This window comes from Chlamydotis macqueenii, chromosome 14, assembly GCF_036417535.1.
Source record: "Chlamydotis macqueenii isolate bChlMac1 chromosome 14, bChlMac1.mat, whole genome shotgun sequence".
Lineage (NCBI taxonomy): Eukaryota > Metazoa > Chordata > Aves > Otidiformes > Otididae > Chlamydotis > Chlamydotis macqueenii.
This window is the reverse complement of record NC_141569.1, coordinates 9,416,926-9,429,564: the sequence shown is the minus strand read 5'-3', so window position 1 is coordinate 9,429,564 and position 12,639 is coordinate 9,416,926. Positions and strand designations below refer to the sequence as shown.

The 12,639-nt window shown below is 49.1% G+C and overlaps 1 protein-coding gene across 2 annotated transcripts in view; it reads left to right on the top strand.

The window, feature by feature from the left end:
* Positions 1–12,203, top strand: part of ADRB2 (adrenoceptor beta 2) — a 31,593-nt gene extending 19,390 nt beyond the window's left edge. For both annotated transcript variants that reach the window (XM_086759109.1, XM_086759108.1), the window contains one exon: positions 10,431–12,203. In XM_086759109.1, the coding sequence (XP_086615235.1) occupies positions 10,431–10,465 (35 nt within the window). In that variant the 3' untranslated portion in view covers positions 10,466–12,203. The remainder of the gene's footprint in view (positions 1–10,430) is intronic.
* The last annotated feature ends 436 nt before the right edge of the window (positions 12,204–12,639 follow it).

The following is a 12,639-nucleotide window of genomic DNA, read 5'->3' as shown; positions in this document are numbered from 1 at the left end:
GAAGCCCGGCTCTGGGAAAACAGGCCTTCTTGCTGCGGCTGTATTTATCCAGGTGCGATGCTCACTCCACCCATGGATTCCTGGCGTTGCCTTCACGCTGTTTGCGCTGCAGAACTGGGTTGCTGCCTGCTGCTGGGCTGAGTTGTGTCTGCCTGCGATACCATCTGCTGTGTGCAGCATCTTGGCGTGCCAGCCACTGCTTGGACGGCTGTTGGTTTACTTTGATGAAGGAAACGAAAGCATAGTGTGAACTGGACTGTGGTGAGGTGGAGCAGCTTCCGCACAGGTTTAGCCCTGTAAACCCTGAGAGTATTTATCAGCCCTGGCACAAACCTGTGTGCTCCACCCTTTGATGTGGGTGAGCAGGATAAGGGAAAAAGAATCAGACTTACTCTCATCAAGTAGCACGTACTCATCTATGAGTGAATGATTGCCCAAGGCAACTTTGAAAATGGGACTTAAGCTCCAGAGCCGCTGTTGAAAAAGTTACTGGAGATTTGTTGCACAAGATAGAGATAAAGGATGGCCAGAGCTCCATCTCTGTCCCTGCCCACACTATTATGTATTTCTAATATGGTTGTCAGCAATTTCATGGGATGATAGAGCTCCGGGACTTCCCAAGAGCAGTGTCATCCAAACACCAGTGACATAACCATGATTGCAGAAAATTGCCACTTAGGCTTTCTTTCAAGCTGTTTCTGTGACTCCAGCACACATGGGGTGAAATGAATGTGTTTGCTCTTAGGTTACTCTTGTGTGAGGTGAAAAATAGGTCTGTTCGTTATTAGGTTAGGGGATGGGAAGGAGTGCCAATAGATGCTCTACTCTGATGCCATGCATGTGGGCAGTTCAGAAATAGCCCATGGGTGAGTGTCTGAGGGGCATAGCATGCTGCTCAGTCTCTGAAATGAGACTTTCCCCTTGTTCTTAGGTGGGAGACAGCGTTGTGTGGGGACCCACCTGCCTCAGGTCCGGTTTCAGTGCTGTGCTCCGCAGTTCTGCACAGCTCTGCTGCATTCACATACTTTTCTGATGGCTCATTGCTCTCTGGCTGGCTGAGAGCAGGCTACTTGCATTGCTGCTCAGGGGTCTCCAGGCTTTCTGTAGTCTTAGGAAACAGAGGTGAGAAACTGCTGCTGTGTAGAAAACAGGCTGAGAGCCTCCAGCATGGGGGAGAGCTGCTTTGTGCTGTGCCCCGTGCGGGGTAGGGATGCTCGCAGGGAGGATACCAGCTAAGCGAGGGTTAATGCCACCTCCACCATTCCTCAGAGCCGCCTGTGTCCTGCAGGACAGTCACTGACTGTGGAGACAGGGCTGTGACGGTATGGCCATGCTGTTCATGCTGCTTTTGTGTTATTTACGCACTCTGTTAGTCAGCGTCACCACTGCCACCGGAGGGGAAGGACTCGCCGTCTCCAGATGTTTTCTTTGTGCTGAATCATTTAAACTTACAGAACTGCCTTTCCCCAAGCATTAGCAAACCGCAGAGGCCCTCAAAGTCTGCGTTAAGAGAACTTCAGAAACTTGTGGCTTTTCTTTCTCCTTCCTCTCTCATTTGCTTTCTGCTGTTCTCTTTGCCTGCTCCCTTCTGAGCCGTTAATGTTCGTGCCAGTGTCAAGTTTTCGAGCTGCCATCGACTATCCCAAAGGGCACCAGCACATCTCTTACTTCCCAGTGGCAGCAGTAATACCCTGCCAGGTCCAATGTTGTAAAAATTTAAGGCTCCAGAAAAGAAACCCCGACCTTTACGAACCCTTTAACCACTCCTGAGAAGAGACAGCGCTTCCTGCTGCACTGCTGAGTTGACATTTCACCAGTTTCTCTTTCTGGTTTGATTCCCATTTATCAGAGAAGCTTCCCTTTTGCCCTGTGCACTGGCCACAGTCTGGCTGAAAGGCAGCCTGAGCCCCTGAACAAACCCAGTCTGTCCTGGGCAGCCCCTGAAGTATTTCCACATCTCTGGGACCAGATCCCATCAGGAGGACAGGAGCAGAACAGAAATTGGTGATGACTTCCTCCTTCCTTCCCAAGTGGTAAAGTTTAAAAATGTATCACCAAAGTCATATTTAGGAACAGCTGCTTTTGATCTGGCCTGTGGCCTGGATGCTGTCACCAAATATGAATTTGTGTAACACGATGGAGTGATTTGAAAACACAGGAACTAAATTTCTCCCATAATCACCTCTCATGGGCAACTGCTGCCCTGTCCTTTGTCCCCTTTGCCGTGTCCTAATCCCAAGAAGTTAAGCAGGGTGATAATACACAGTTTTGGAGAATAAGTTCTTCTGAGGGAGAGGAAGTGATTTATTTGAATAAAGATTTTTATTTGTAGGTGAAATGGCATCTGCCATGTCTCTTGAGTCTCAGCTGGTACCCGCATTACCTCATTAGTCATGTTATTCATAAACTAGCATCTGTGTGAGCTCACACATTCATCAGGGGTTGTCAGAGCTGCAGAGACGGTTGACTGAAGATTGGAGATTTGGAAACCAGACTTACATCACCAGTGGCTGTGGCTTGCTGAGCAACCTTGGTTAGATTCTAACTCCTTACCTGCCCGGTGGGAGAAAGAATGCTTCCTTCCCAACTGTTTCAAGATCAGCAGGTGAACCACACCATTTTGAAAGTGAGGGAAATACTTTTGTGCTGATGTAAACAAGCAAATGCCTTCCCTTCCTCCTGCCTCCAGGCAACCAGTGGGACCACTGTCTGGCACCAGCTGCTGGCCATGCACCGCGGCACTGGGGGCTGCAGGCAGGAGCACCTCCTTCCTTCTCGAGGAGGGACACAAGAGCCATTTCCTCCGTCCGGCCTCACTTCAGACCCTTTCTGGCATCATTTTGGGTCGGGGCCCAATGCACGTCACACTCTGCCTTTAATCAAGGAAGGAGAAGAGTGACACAGAGGTGTGCTGGGCAGCAGGAGCATTGGAGGCAGACAGACACAAAGCACCCATGTACTTCCCCAGTGAGGGTCTGCCGGGCTCCCCTCCTCCCCAGCAGGAAAGGAAACCCCAGCAGCCGCCAGCTCCCGGCAAGTGGAGTGGGCTGCTGCCGCTCAGCAGGGCACAGCAATTAGTGAGTGTGGTTGAAGTGTCTCGCTCAGCCTCCGTGCTCTCTGCGTAGCCCCTGGGGCTAGCGTGGGGTTCGTAGGCTGCCTGAGGATACGGGACTTGGTTGTAAACCATTTCCCACATCTGAGGCCATTCCACTTGTGCCCTTGGGATCAGAGATCATCCACACTGGAGCCTTGTATGGGAACGGTGCCTGCGAAAAGGACAGCCGGAGAGTGCACGTGAGAGATGGAGGGAGGACTCTCGCACTCTCTTGCTGCTTCTTCTCCCCAGGAAGAATCCCCAGGGAACCACAGCAGCATCACAAAAGCTCACAGCAAAGCACAGACAGGGATGTTAAGTCTGTGTTTCTGAAGGGGGAGATGGTAATGCACAGTTTCACCTGGCCTGAATTCCACCTGAGTCCCTGTTTCCTGCTGAAGGCTGACAGCCATCCTGGAAATGATTGGTTCAAGGAGGCAGAACTTATGTTAGAACAACCTGGGTAGCTGTGACAGTCAGTTATGGGTGTATGTGTGTAGGAAATGAACCAAATTCCTCTGAAAAGAGAGATTCTGTGCTCTGACTGGTGAGTGGACAGCTGGTTCGGATATTTGCCTGTGAATCAGAAGCAGGGATCTGGACCTTCCCCATTCTCTGATCTCTCCAGCTGGCTCATTGGTTGTAGGTTGAATCTATGAGTCTAACTCAGTCCCTCTTTACTAGGAATGATATGCTAGGCATGGGAAAAGCTCTCTTTTCCCACATTTGTTCACTAAACAATAAGCTTTTTACAGGGAAAAGGAGCAGATTTGGTTCTCCTTGTTACCTGTCGGACCCCTGCACCAACAGAACATGGAGACAGCCTTGAGGAATGCCATGATGGCTTCATGCATCTTTGAGGAACGCTGTGATTAACACCCATCTCTGCGCAGCAATGAAATAAACAAGTATCTCGACTCTGTGTGTGATCGGCTCTCTGCACACCCGGTAAAGAACCCAGATTTGGGACAACGCCACTTGCCCTGATAGTTGATGTCCCAGTTGCAACATTTGGGTGAAGTCTGTCAACTGCAAAGAGTTGAGTGCACAAGAGCAGCACGTGCCCTAGCACATGCACTGTTGTCAGGAAAACACAGACAGGGAGGAAAATCATTATTTGCCAAAAACCATAAAACCCCAGAAAAGCATTACACAAGGCTCCCAACTCTCTGACAGTCAAGAGTTCCTGCTGGGGGATTGCAGGATTTTATGGTTTGATTTAATAGTTTTAAAGAGAATTGTTGCTCTTTTGGGAACCACCTTCAGTCTCTTAAATGATTTTAAAAAGTGTAGCAAAATAATGTCCTTCTCACTTCCCCAAAACAAACAAAAAAAAGAAACAAACAAATAACTCCCTCAGAAAGCAGGGGCAAGCAAGTGAGAAAGAAATAAGATAACACAGCTTTTAAAATCCTGTTGCTCTGCAGCTGTTCCACATTCTGGCTACTTTCCAGAGTTACTTTGGTGATCCTTTGCTAGGAAAAAAAGAAGTCCTTCAGCCCCTAGAATCTGATGAGGACATTATTTCTCAGCAAAGTAAATGAAGATCCAGGTTTGGGATTTAGTGATGAGACCACCATCTTCATCAATTTAAGAGCCAGAGATCTTCACCAAGACGCCGGCAGATCCAAGTGATATCCTAGTGATGGGAGATCTGTGTTCTCCAACTGGTGACAGAGGACAAAGAGGACTTAGGTCTTCAGAGAAGTTTGATACCACAACCAACAAGTGGAGATGTGACATTGAAGTCGTGCCTGGCTAGTGGGGAGCAAGCTGGACCTGTGCTGAGAACTAACACTAACTGGGAAGCTGTGTCAAAGTTTGGCTGGGTTGTATTGGCTTCTGGATCCTTGTCCCATAGGAGAGCTCAGGGGGAAGGTGTATAAAATAAGCACAAGCCAGAGGCACGGCCAGGCATTCCCAAGGCTGTGACTTGTACCTTGGAGTCACGGATTAACTCTGTGGAGGAAAGCTGCTGTGTCAAAGCCCTGCAACAAAACACGTAGCATCACCGTGTGTCACCCAGAACATCACCTCATACAGCCAAGTACAGAGATGCCCTAAAACACAGGTTTGGGTTACAGCAAACTAAAAGGGCTGTGATGTAATTTTTTTCCCTTCTTAAGTAAGCACAGTCATAAAGCAGCCTAACTCTGGGACTGGTACACTCTGGGGTTCCTTGAGCCCTTATTTTATGCCTCAGCTTCTTGTCACGCATTAACTGGTTCTTCTTTTACCTTGATCTGTGAAGAAGCAACTGATGGTTCATTTCATGTTGTTGCACTTTTAACATATGCTATTTAAAGGTTACAGGAAGAATTGTTGGCAAATTGCAAATGACAGGTTGCTGAAACATGATGAAATAGCAACAGTTTCCAACGAGCGACTGAGGAGGCAGGAAAGGAGAGAGGGGAGAGTCTGCAGGCAATCTGTGCCGTACTTTACCGGGTTGGAAGACACCCACTTAGATGCAGAGGCTGCAATGCAAGGCTGACAGGCTGTCTTGTTTGCCTGGGGTGCAGGAAGGCTACGGAGTGAAACTCCGGTTTGCCCTCACTCCACCCTAAATCTGGTTGATGCTTAGGAGAAGAGCTGCTCAGCTGCCTCACGGATAGCTGTGTTAGTCTGAGGGCTGGGCTCCTAGAGGGGCCCATTTCCCTGAACGGCTAGCTCAGGTGGAGATGTCTACCATGTACAAGTCTGAAATTAAGTGAAGCAAATCTTCTAAGATTTACAAAACCACTTAGCAAACCACTAAGAAAATTTACTGCCAATCTACAGCCTAGGGCCAGGGAGGGAATTTTTTCCCTCTTCATCCTTTCCTTGAGCTCTTGGGAAATGTCCAAAGGCTCAAGGAAAGGATGAAAATGTCCCACTGTGACTATGTGGGCAACAGTCAATTCCCACTGATTGAAAATGTCATTTTTACTTTCTCATCAGCTATTCACCCTGCAGAATGGCTGCCCTTGAGCCTGGGATGGATTATGACTAATGACCAAAAGTGATTTCATCATGTCTTCCACAGCTTCTGGGGCTGTACTGAAACAAAATAAGGGAATGTAAATTAGTGATATCCAGCTGGCTACGTAGTTAGCGAGACGAATGCGTGTGGCCTGTCTACACACATCCCTTGCTTTGTGGGATGCGGGTGGTCCATCCATCTCATCGCATTTAGCTGGTGGCTAAATCCAAGCTTCCCACAGGTGAACAAGCACTGGTCAAGAACAGAGGCTACAAGGTTTCTTCAGCTTCTTCTGTTTTGCATATTATGTTTTGACTTGTGAACCCTGAGGAATTCAAATCTCAGGGTAGAGGAAATGTTGGAAGAGGTCAGGCGAGCTGTGCTCCCTCTGTGTTACTCAGAGCAGCAAATAGCACGCGTTCCAGGGCAACATCTGATTTTCTGCTTTTACGAGGCAGATGTTTAGGAGAACTGATCTGCTGTTTATTTTAATTGCCATCTTCCAAACCTCCTTCCTACGTGCGCGCACACATTCAGAGACCATAAATAAGGATTCTTCAGACTATGCTGTTATTTGGGTAGATAGCCCTGTCTTCCATCAGTGCCTGGACAGGGCTGTGTGCTGCGAACCCCATTCCTCCTGCACGCCAGTTTTACAGTGGTGTAAATCAATTAGGCCTAATTCCTTTCTCAGTGACACTAGCGTAAATCTAAAATCGCTCAACTGACGTCAGTGCCGTAGTGGCAGTGTAAAGGAAAGTTAGACTCCCTTGACTTCAGAAAGTTGCTGCTCACTTACACCAGAGCAAGAGCAAAAGTAGTTGGGCTCAGCATCTCCTAGCACTGTGTTACTGAACAGCAGGCCGGGGTTTGCTCTGCGATATAGTGGTGATGATGGAGAGCAACTGCATGGATTTCCCTGACATGATGTTGATGCAAATGACCACAGTTTGGGTCTCAAGTTTGAGTCTCAAAGAGTTCCATATAGAAGGTCATTAGTGAAAAGAGAATAAACCAGTGCTCCTATGTAAAGTCATTAGTCCCATTGCCTGTCACTGTTCCAGGAGAGTCATATAGGGGTGAATCTGACCATTTGGCTTCCGTTGTGATGATGATGATGATGAAGAGCAAGGCAGTGGTACTCTCATGTCTTGATGAGACAGGAGGAGGAACTGCTGGCCCTAGCTGCAGGCAGTGGGGCACGTGGAAGAGCTGCCTTTGCAACTGGTGCTCGGAGCCAGTCTGGAGGGGTGGGAATGCTGGCTGCACTTTTCTCCTCTGAGAGGACACAAGCGGTTGCTGTAGGCATTCTGTGCTGGCAGCGCTCAGGGTGTTAATCCTTGCTCACTTGTTTCTCTGGATTTTCCCACCCTGTCTCCAGTGAAAGTCACGCTGTAGAAGAGGTGCTGGCCCCTCTCTCTGCTCTGCTGTGGCTTCAGCCTGCAGACCATGGATTTAAGCAGAAGGAGATGACAAGTGGAAATTTCTTCTTAAAGCTGTAGGGCTTCCCAGACAACCTTGCTGTTTGAAGAGACTTTGACAAGGAGGGCCTGAATTCCTGGTGGCTGCTCCTCAGGAAGTTTGAGGGCCTCAGCATCTGTCCGCCTTGCTCCATTAAAGCAGTGGAGACAAGCTGATTTACACCCCTCTTCTGTTGGCTTCTGGCCAATCCCTTAATTGTTCATAAGTTTTTTTAGTAGCACATGTTTCCTCTGAGTGGCTCGGTTTGCACACAGTGAAACGCAGCCATGTGTGGCATAACTGCTTTAAACCAGCGAGTTGGAACAGGGTCCACGTGAACCACCAGGTAGCCTGGAGATGCCACGCAGCAGGACAGGGCCATCGCTGTCCCAAGGAACTTAAGCTTTCCACCTTCTTTCTTTTTTTAAAAAAGCTGAGGCTGTGCTTTACCCATCTCTCAGCCTCTCCCATGCTTGCAGAAGCAGGAGGCATTGGGAGAACCTCAGAAACCAGAGAAGAACTTCAGTCCTTCCCTTTCCACTGCTTATCCAAGGGTCCAGCCACAGCTATCAGTGACAGACTGGAGAAATAAAACCATTCTCCATGCTCCCAGCCCCAAGGAACCCCAGCTGGGTACATGAAATGGTTTCCACATCCATGCTGTACAGCCATGGGGACAGATGGCTGCTCTGAGCTCCAGACATGGCAGCCCAGGATGAACCTGTGACCCATGGCAGCTCAGAGGTACCTTGCTCACACTTGGATCCTTGTTTGCACGCTCGGCTGGAAGGCAGCTCCTCCTATCAAAACTCATGTGTGTGGCTTGGATTTGGAATACCAGAAAGTCATTTTTATAATAATCATGTCATAAAATATCCAGATATCAAGAAATGTGGACTTCTTTTGGATTCCTAGGAAGAACCTCAGGACCTCAGGGACTGGCCTTTGAGGGATGAGGGTGGCTAGCAGCACCACTGCAAAGAGCAAAGCTCTTTCCTATTAGGAAAGGAGGCAATTCAGTCCCAGTGGCTGAGGGCTGCAGAGGCAGAAACGTAACCTTGCTCTCTTTCCGAAAAGCAAACATGCAATTTGTTTGGAGAATCGCCCCCCCCCCCCCCCTTCCCATTTGAACTCTACAACAATGGCTTTGGCCTGGGAGCTTACAGCACGGTTCAAGTTTCCGTGTAAGCTTACAAGCTCCATCTATAGGAGAGTCGAAGAAGAGCCTTTTGGCTTCAAGTTGTTGAAAAATCGCAGAGAAGCTTCACTCAGAGATTTGAGTTTTGTCCTGGAAAACCTCCAGCATGCTTAGCATACCGCACTGCAGAAAGTCACTGATTTCATCGTCATTACTTCGTATTTGGGTATTGCTTTCCTCCCTGGCTTAACTGTCAGTCCTCAGTCCCATGCTGCATGACTGTGGGGCTGTTGCCTGTGGAAACTGCTGGAGTTGTGGAGCTGCTATTGTTCCACATGGGAAATCTCAGGGATTTTCTAAAGACCTCCCGATCTGCAAGATTTCTCGGCTACAGTTGTGATGCCTTTAGGTTCTGATAGCTCAGAGTGCCCCATGTACAGAACTAAAAAGCAGCAATTAACATGTCCAAATCATATAAATCCAGCTGATTTAGCAAATCAGTTTCTTCTTAGCTTGGTGTTTAATGATTGCCAGCCCCAGCCCACACTTCACCGCACTGGCTGCACCAGCAGCAGTAATTGCAGTCCGTGGGGTTTTTTAGGAGGAGGAAACACGAAAGGTGAAAGACTTTTCTTCTTTTGTGCAGAGTAGAATCTTTCTTGGCAATAAGGTGTGGTACAGACTGGGGCTGTGTGTGTTTTGGAAGGAAGGAAGGAAGGAAGGAGGGACAGACGGACGGACGGATGGAAGGGTGGAGGGACAGACACACGTTGCAGGGCAGATGGAGTGTGAGTAGTCTTTTTAAGGAGATGCTGGCAACTGACACTGTTGCAAATCATCTCTCTCATGTTGGAACTTCATCTTTGATTTGCACAAGAAATACCATTTCATTTTGGATACCCAGAATTCTTCTGAGAGAGGCATTGTGTTCCCAAAGAACAGATATGGGTTTTTTTTCCTTTCTGTAGGTCCATTCTGATTTTAAATGCTGCTTTCTCCCCACACATGCACAGACCATAATCTTTGACTCATACTTATTAAAATACCGCTTTCAAATAAAAGCACAGGCATTTCCAGTACTTGTTCCTTTCTCTATCTCAAGATTAATTTCCCATTTTTCCATCTAACATGTCTGTCAATCAAGTATCTCCACAATCAATAAAAAGCCATGTTTCTTCCCTTTTGTAGAGTCATAAATAGTAAACTAGAAAAAAAAAAAAGTGTTCTTATCTCCTGGGCAGCTAATCTGAGTGTATATGTAGGGATGTATTTGTTTATTCCAATCATTTCATGCAAAGAAGCTTTGCTTTTTGGTAGCTACTGCAGGAAAATCATCACTTGGATACTAAAGCACCCAGCTGTCCAGGGGATGCAGCTCCTGCCAAATGCCTGGGTCAATCCTCCTGCTCACACAGCTCAGGAGTGCAATGGCACTGAAGAAACATCACTGCAAAACATGGGGGCAGAAGCTCACCCACCTCGAGGAGGTGAAGCACTGGCATGCAGTGGCATGTGTGGGCAGGACACCACTGGGCATGGAGAGAGTGAGCTGCTCCTGGTGCTCGTTCATCCTTCAGAGGGATGTTCAGCATCAGCTGCGGAGGGTGCTGGAAGGCCAAGATAGAGCCAGTGGGCATGGTGCACACCAGGCAGGACCAGTGAGTCCCGGGGAAGTGTAATCTCTCTCCTGGCTTCAGCATCTGAATCCCTCCTCTACCCCAACCTCTACCATGCTAAACTAATGTTTGGTTTTTCTTTCTTCCTCTGTCCCACAGAGATCCCTGGGTGTCCAGGAATGGTTGAGAGCTGAATGGGCCGACCTCTCTTCCTCACCATCCTGAGTTCATGGGGACTCTGAAGAAATTAAGCGGGAGCACGGCCTTGCTTCTCTGAGCCTGGGGATGCTGTGGGAAGTGATTGCCTTGGCAAATGTCTTCATCCCAACCCATAACCCATCATGCATCACCTGAAGGAGAAGCTGAGGAAGGATACCCAGAGGACCAGGAAAGGCTCTTCTAGCCTCGGGAGACACAGATGGGGACCGGCACTAAGAGAGGCACTTTGAAGGAGTCACTGCGTATGAAACCAGCTCTGGAAAGAAGCTTCAGGAGCCCTGTCAACTGAAGGAGGTGAATGTCCAAATCACCACAAAAGGTGCAGAGGTGTTTCCCTGGCACAACATCCTTGGAAAGCACTTTCAAAAGGGAAGGGAGTATCAGGACCACTTGGCCATCTCCAGTGGCTGGTTTGGAAGAGGCACAGCAAGGTCACTGCCTTACGGTTGGGTCAGCAGACCGGCAGGACGTGCTCACAGCCGCCTGCCCAGTGCTGGCTGGGGCTCCCGACGAAACAGGAATCTGACCAAGTCTGAGAAGGAGCGTGGAAGATTGCTTTGACTTATTCTGTGCTTGTTTCTCCTTCTGGTGTCTTCTCTGTCTACCTCTTTTTCTCTCTAGGCCTACGTGTACTGCATGTGGGGCCCAGACCCTCACAAACAAGAAGTATTAGTACAGGGCAAATCCTGCCGGGTGCCCAGCAGTGCTGCCCAGAGCAGTGCTGTTGCTAGATAGGGCTGACATTGCACAGTGCGGACGTGACGTGGCCTTCATTTGCTCCTTGTGCCAACAAATCTGCAACTGCAACGCCTGGTTTTCAGATGGGAGAAAGGCTTGAGCCTGGCTTGGGAGCCCAGTTTTAACACCCAAGCCCCAAAACATTACAGAGCATCCGTTCCTCTCGTGTAGCTGTGGAAATGCCGGCAGGCTGCACGCTCAGCTGCTGCATCATGGATTTAAAAAATCTCATTCGGCAGAGAAAGAGACAGAGTGATGGAGGCTCAGACAGGAAATTGCAGGAAAAACTGGTTCAAAACCAGAGGGAAAAGTGCACCTTTTAATTGCAGGTGGTGTCCCAGCTGCAGACTGGGTGGCTGCAGGTCTCCGCTCACAGAGCTGCTCCCGGAGGCCTGGGCGAAACGTGCCGGTACCGAACTGTGCCGGGAGCCCCATCTCAGACCTTCTCTCTCGGGCTTCCAGCTGCAAAAATCCTTCCCTTACGTGCAATCTTTATTTATTTATTTATTTTCTTGCTGCTTGATGCCAAGCTGCTAACAGAGCACCCTCCCCACAAACCTCTGCAGCTGAGAGAGGGCAGAGAGGAGGAGCGCGTGCTGCGTCTGCGGTGGGAGCGGGCAAGGGGGCAGGCGGATGTCTTGAGCAGGCCGCACCTGGGTGTTTATGTGAGGCAGGAGGAAAAGGCTGCAGTTAAACCAGAAATACTTTCCCTGGGGTGAGCGTGCAATTTTGATTTTTCAGGAATTAAGAATCTTGGGCAAACCTTTGTGGGCAGGACAGCAGGACAGCTGTAGGCTGCGTAAGCTTGGCGGAGCCCCTCTTGCCAGATTTTCTCTGTGCAGCTGTGCTTGTGCAGGGTGTGTGTCTCTGTGCAAGCTGCTTGCCCAGATCCTGTCCTCCCAGCGCTCCCAGCTATAACGAAGCAAACTTACTATGCATCTATCCTGGCTTTGGGCACTGACAGCGTGCCGGATTCCCAGCCTAGGGCAAGTTCCCACCAGCATGCTCACCAAGGTTTAATACCTGTCAGTCTTCTCTGCTGTGTCCAAAGGAGATATCTATGTACAGACCCTTTTAACACAGCCAGTGAGACCAGCAGACACGAGCCTCTTTAGGCAATGCTGTAGCCGTGCTGTCACGGTTCATGCTGAGCATTGCCTGTTCCTACCTGTTGCTAAAAACTGGCACTCTGGTAGCAACTGCTTGTGGTCAGGTACCCCGTTCTATGAAAGCCTGTGTGTCCCAGTGCAGAGGGGAACTGTTTCTTTGGGGGAGGGCGGGATCTCCCATACCTTGCTGCTCTCCCACATCTCCCATCCTCAGGATGGAGCTGAGGTGCTGGGATATCCCATGGCAGAGCTCCTGGCTGCTCCAGGGGAGCCTGGCTTCTCCCATACCCATCCCTCTGAGA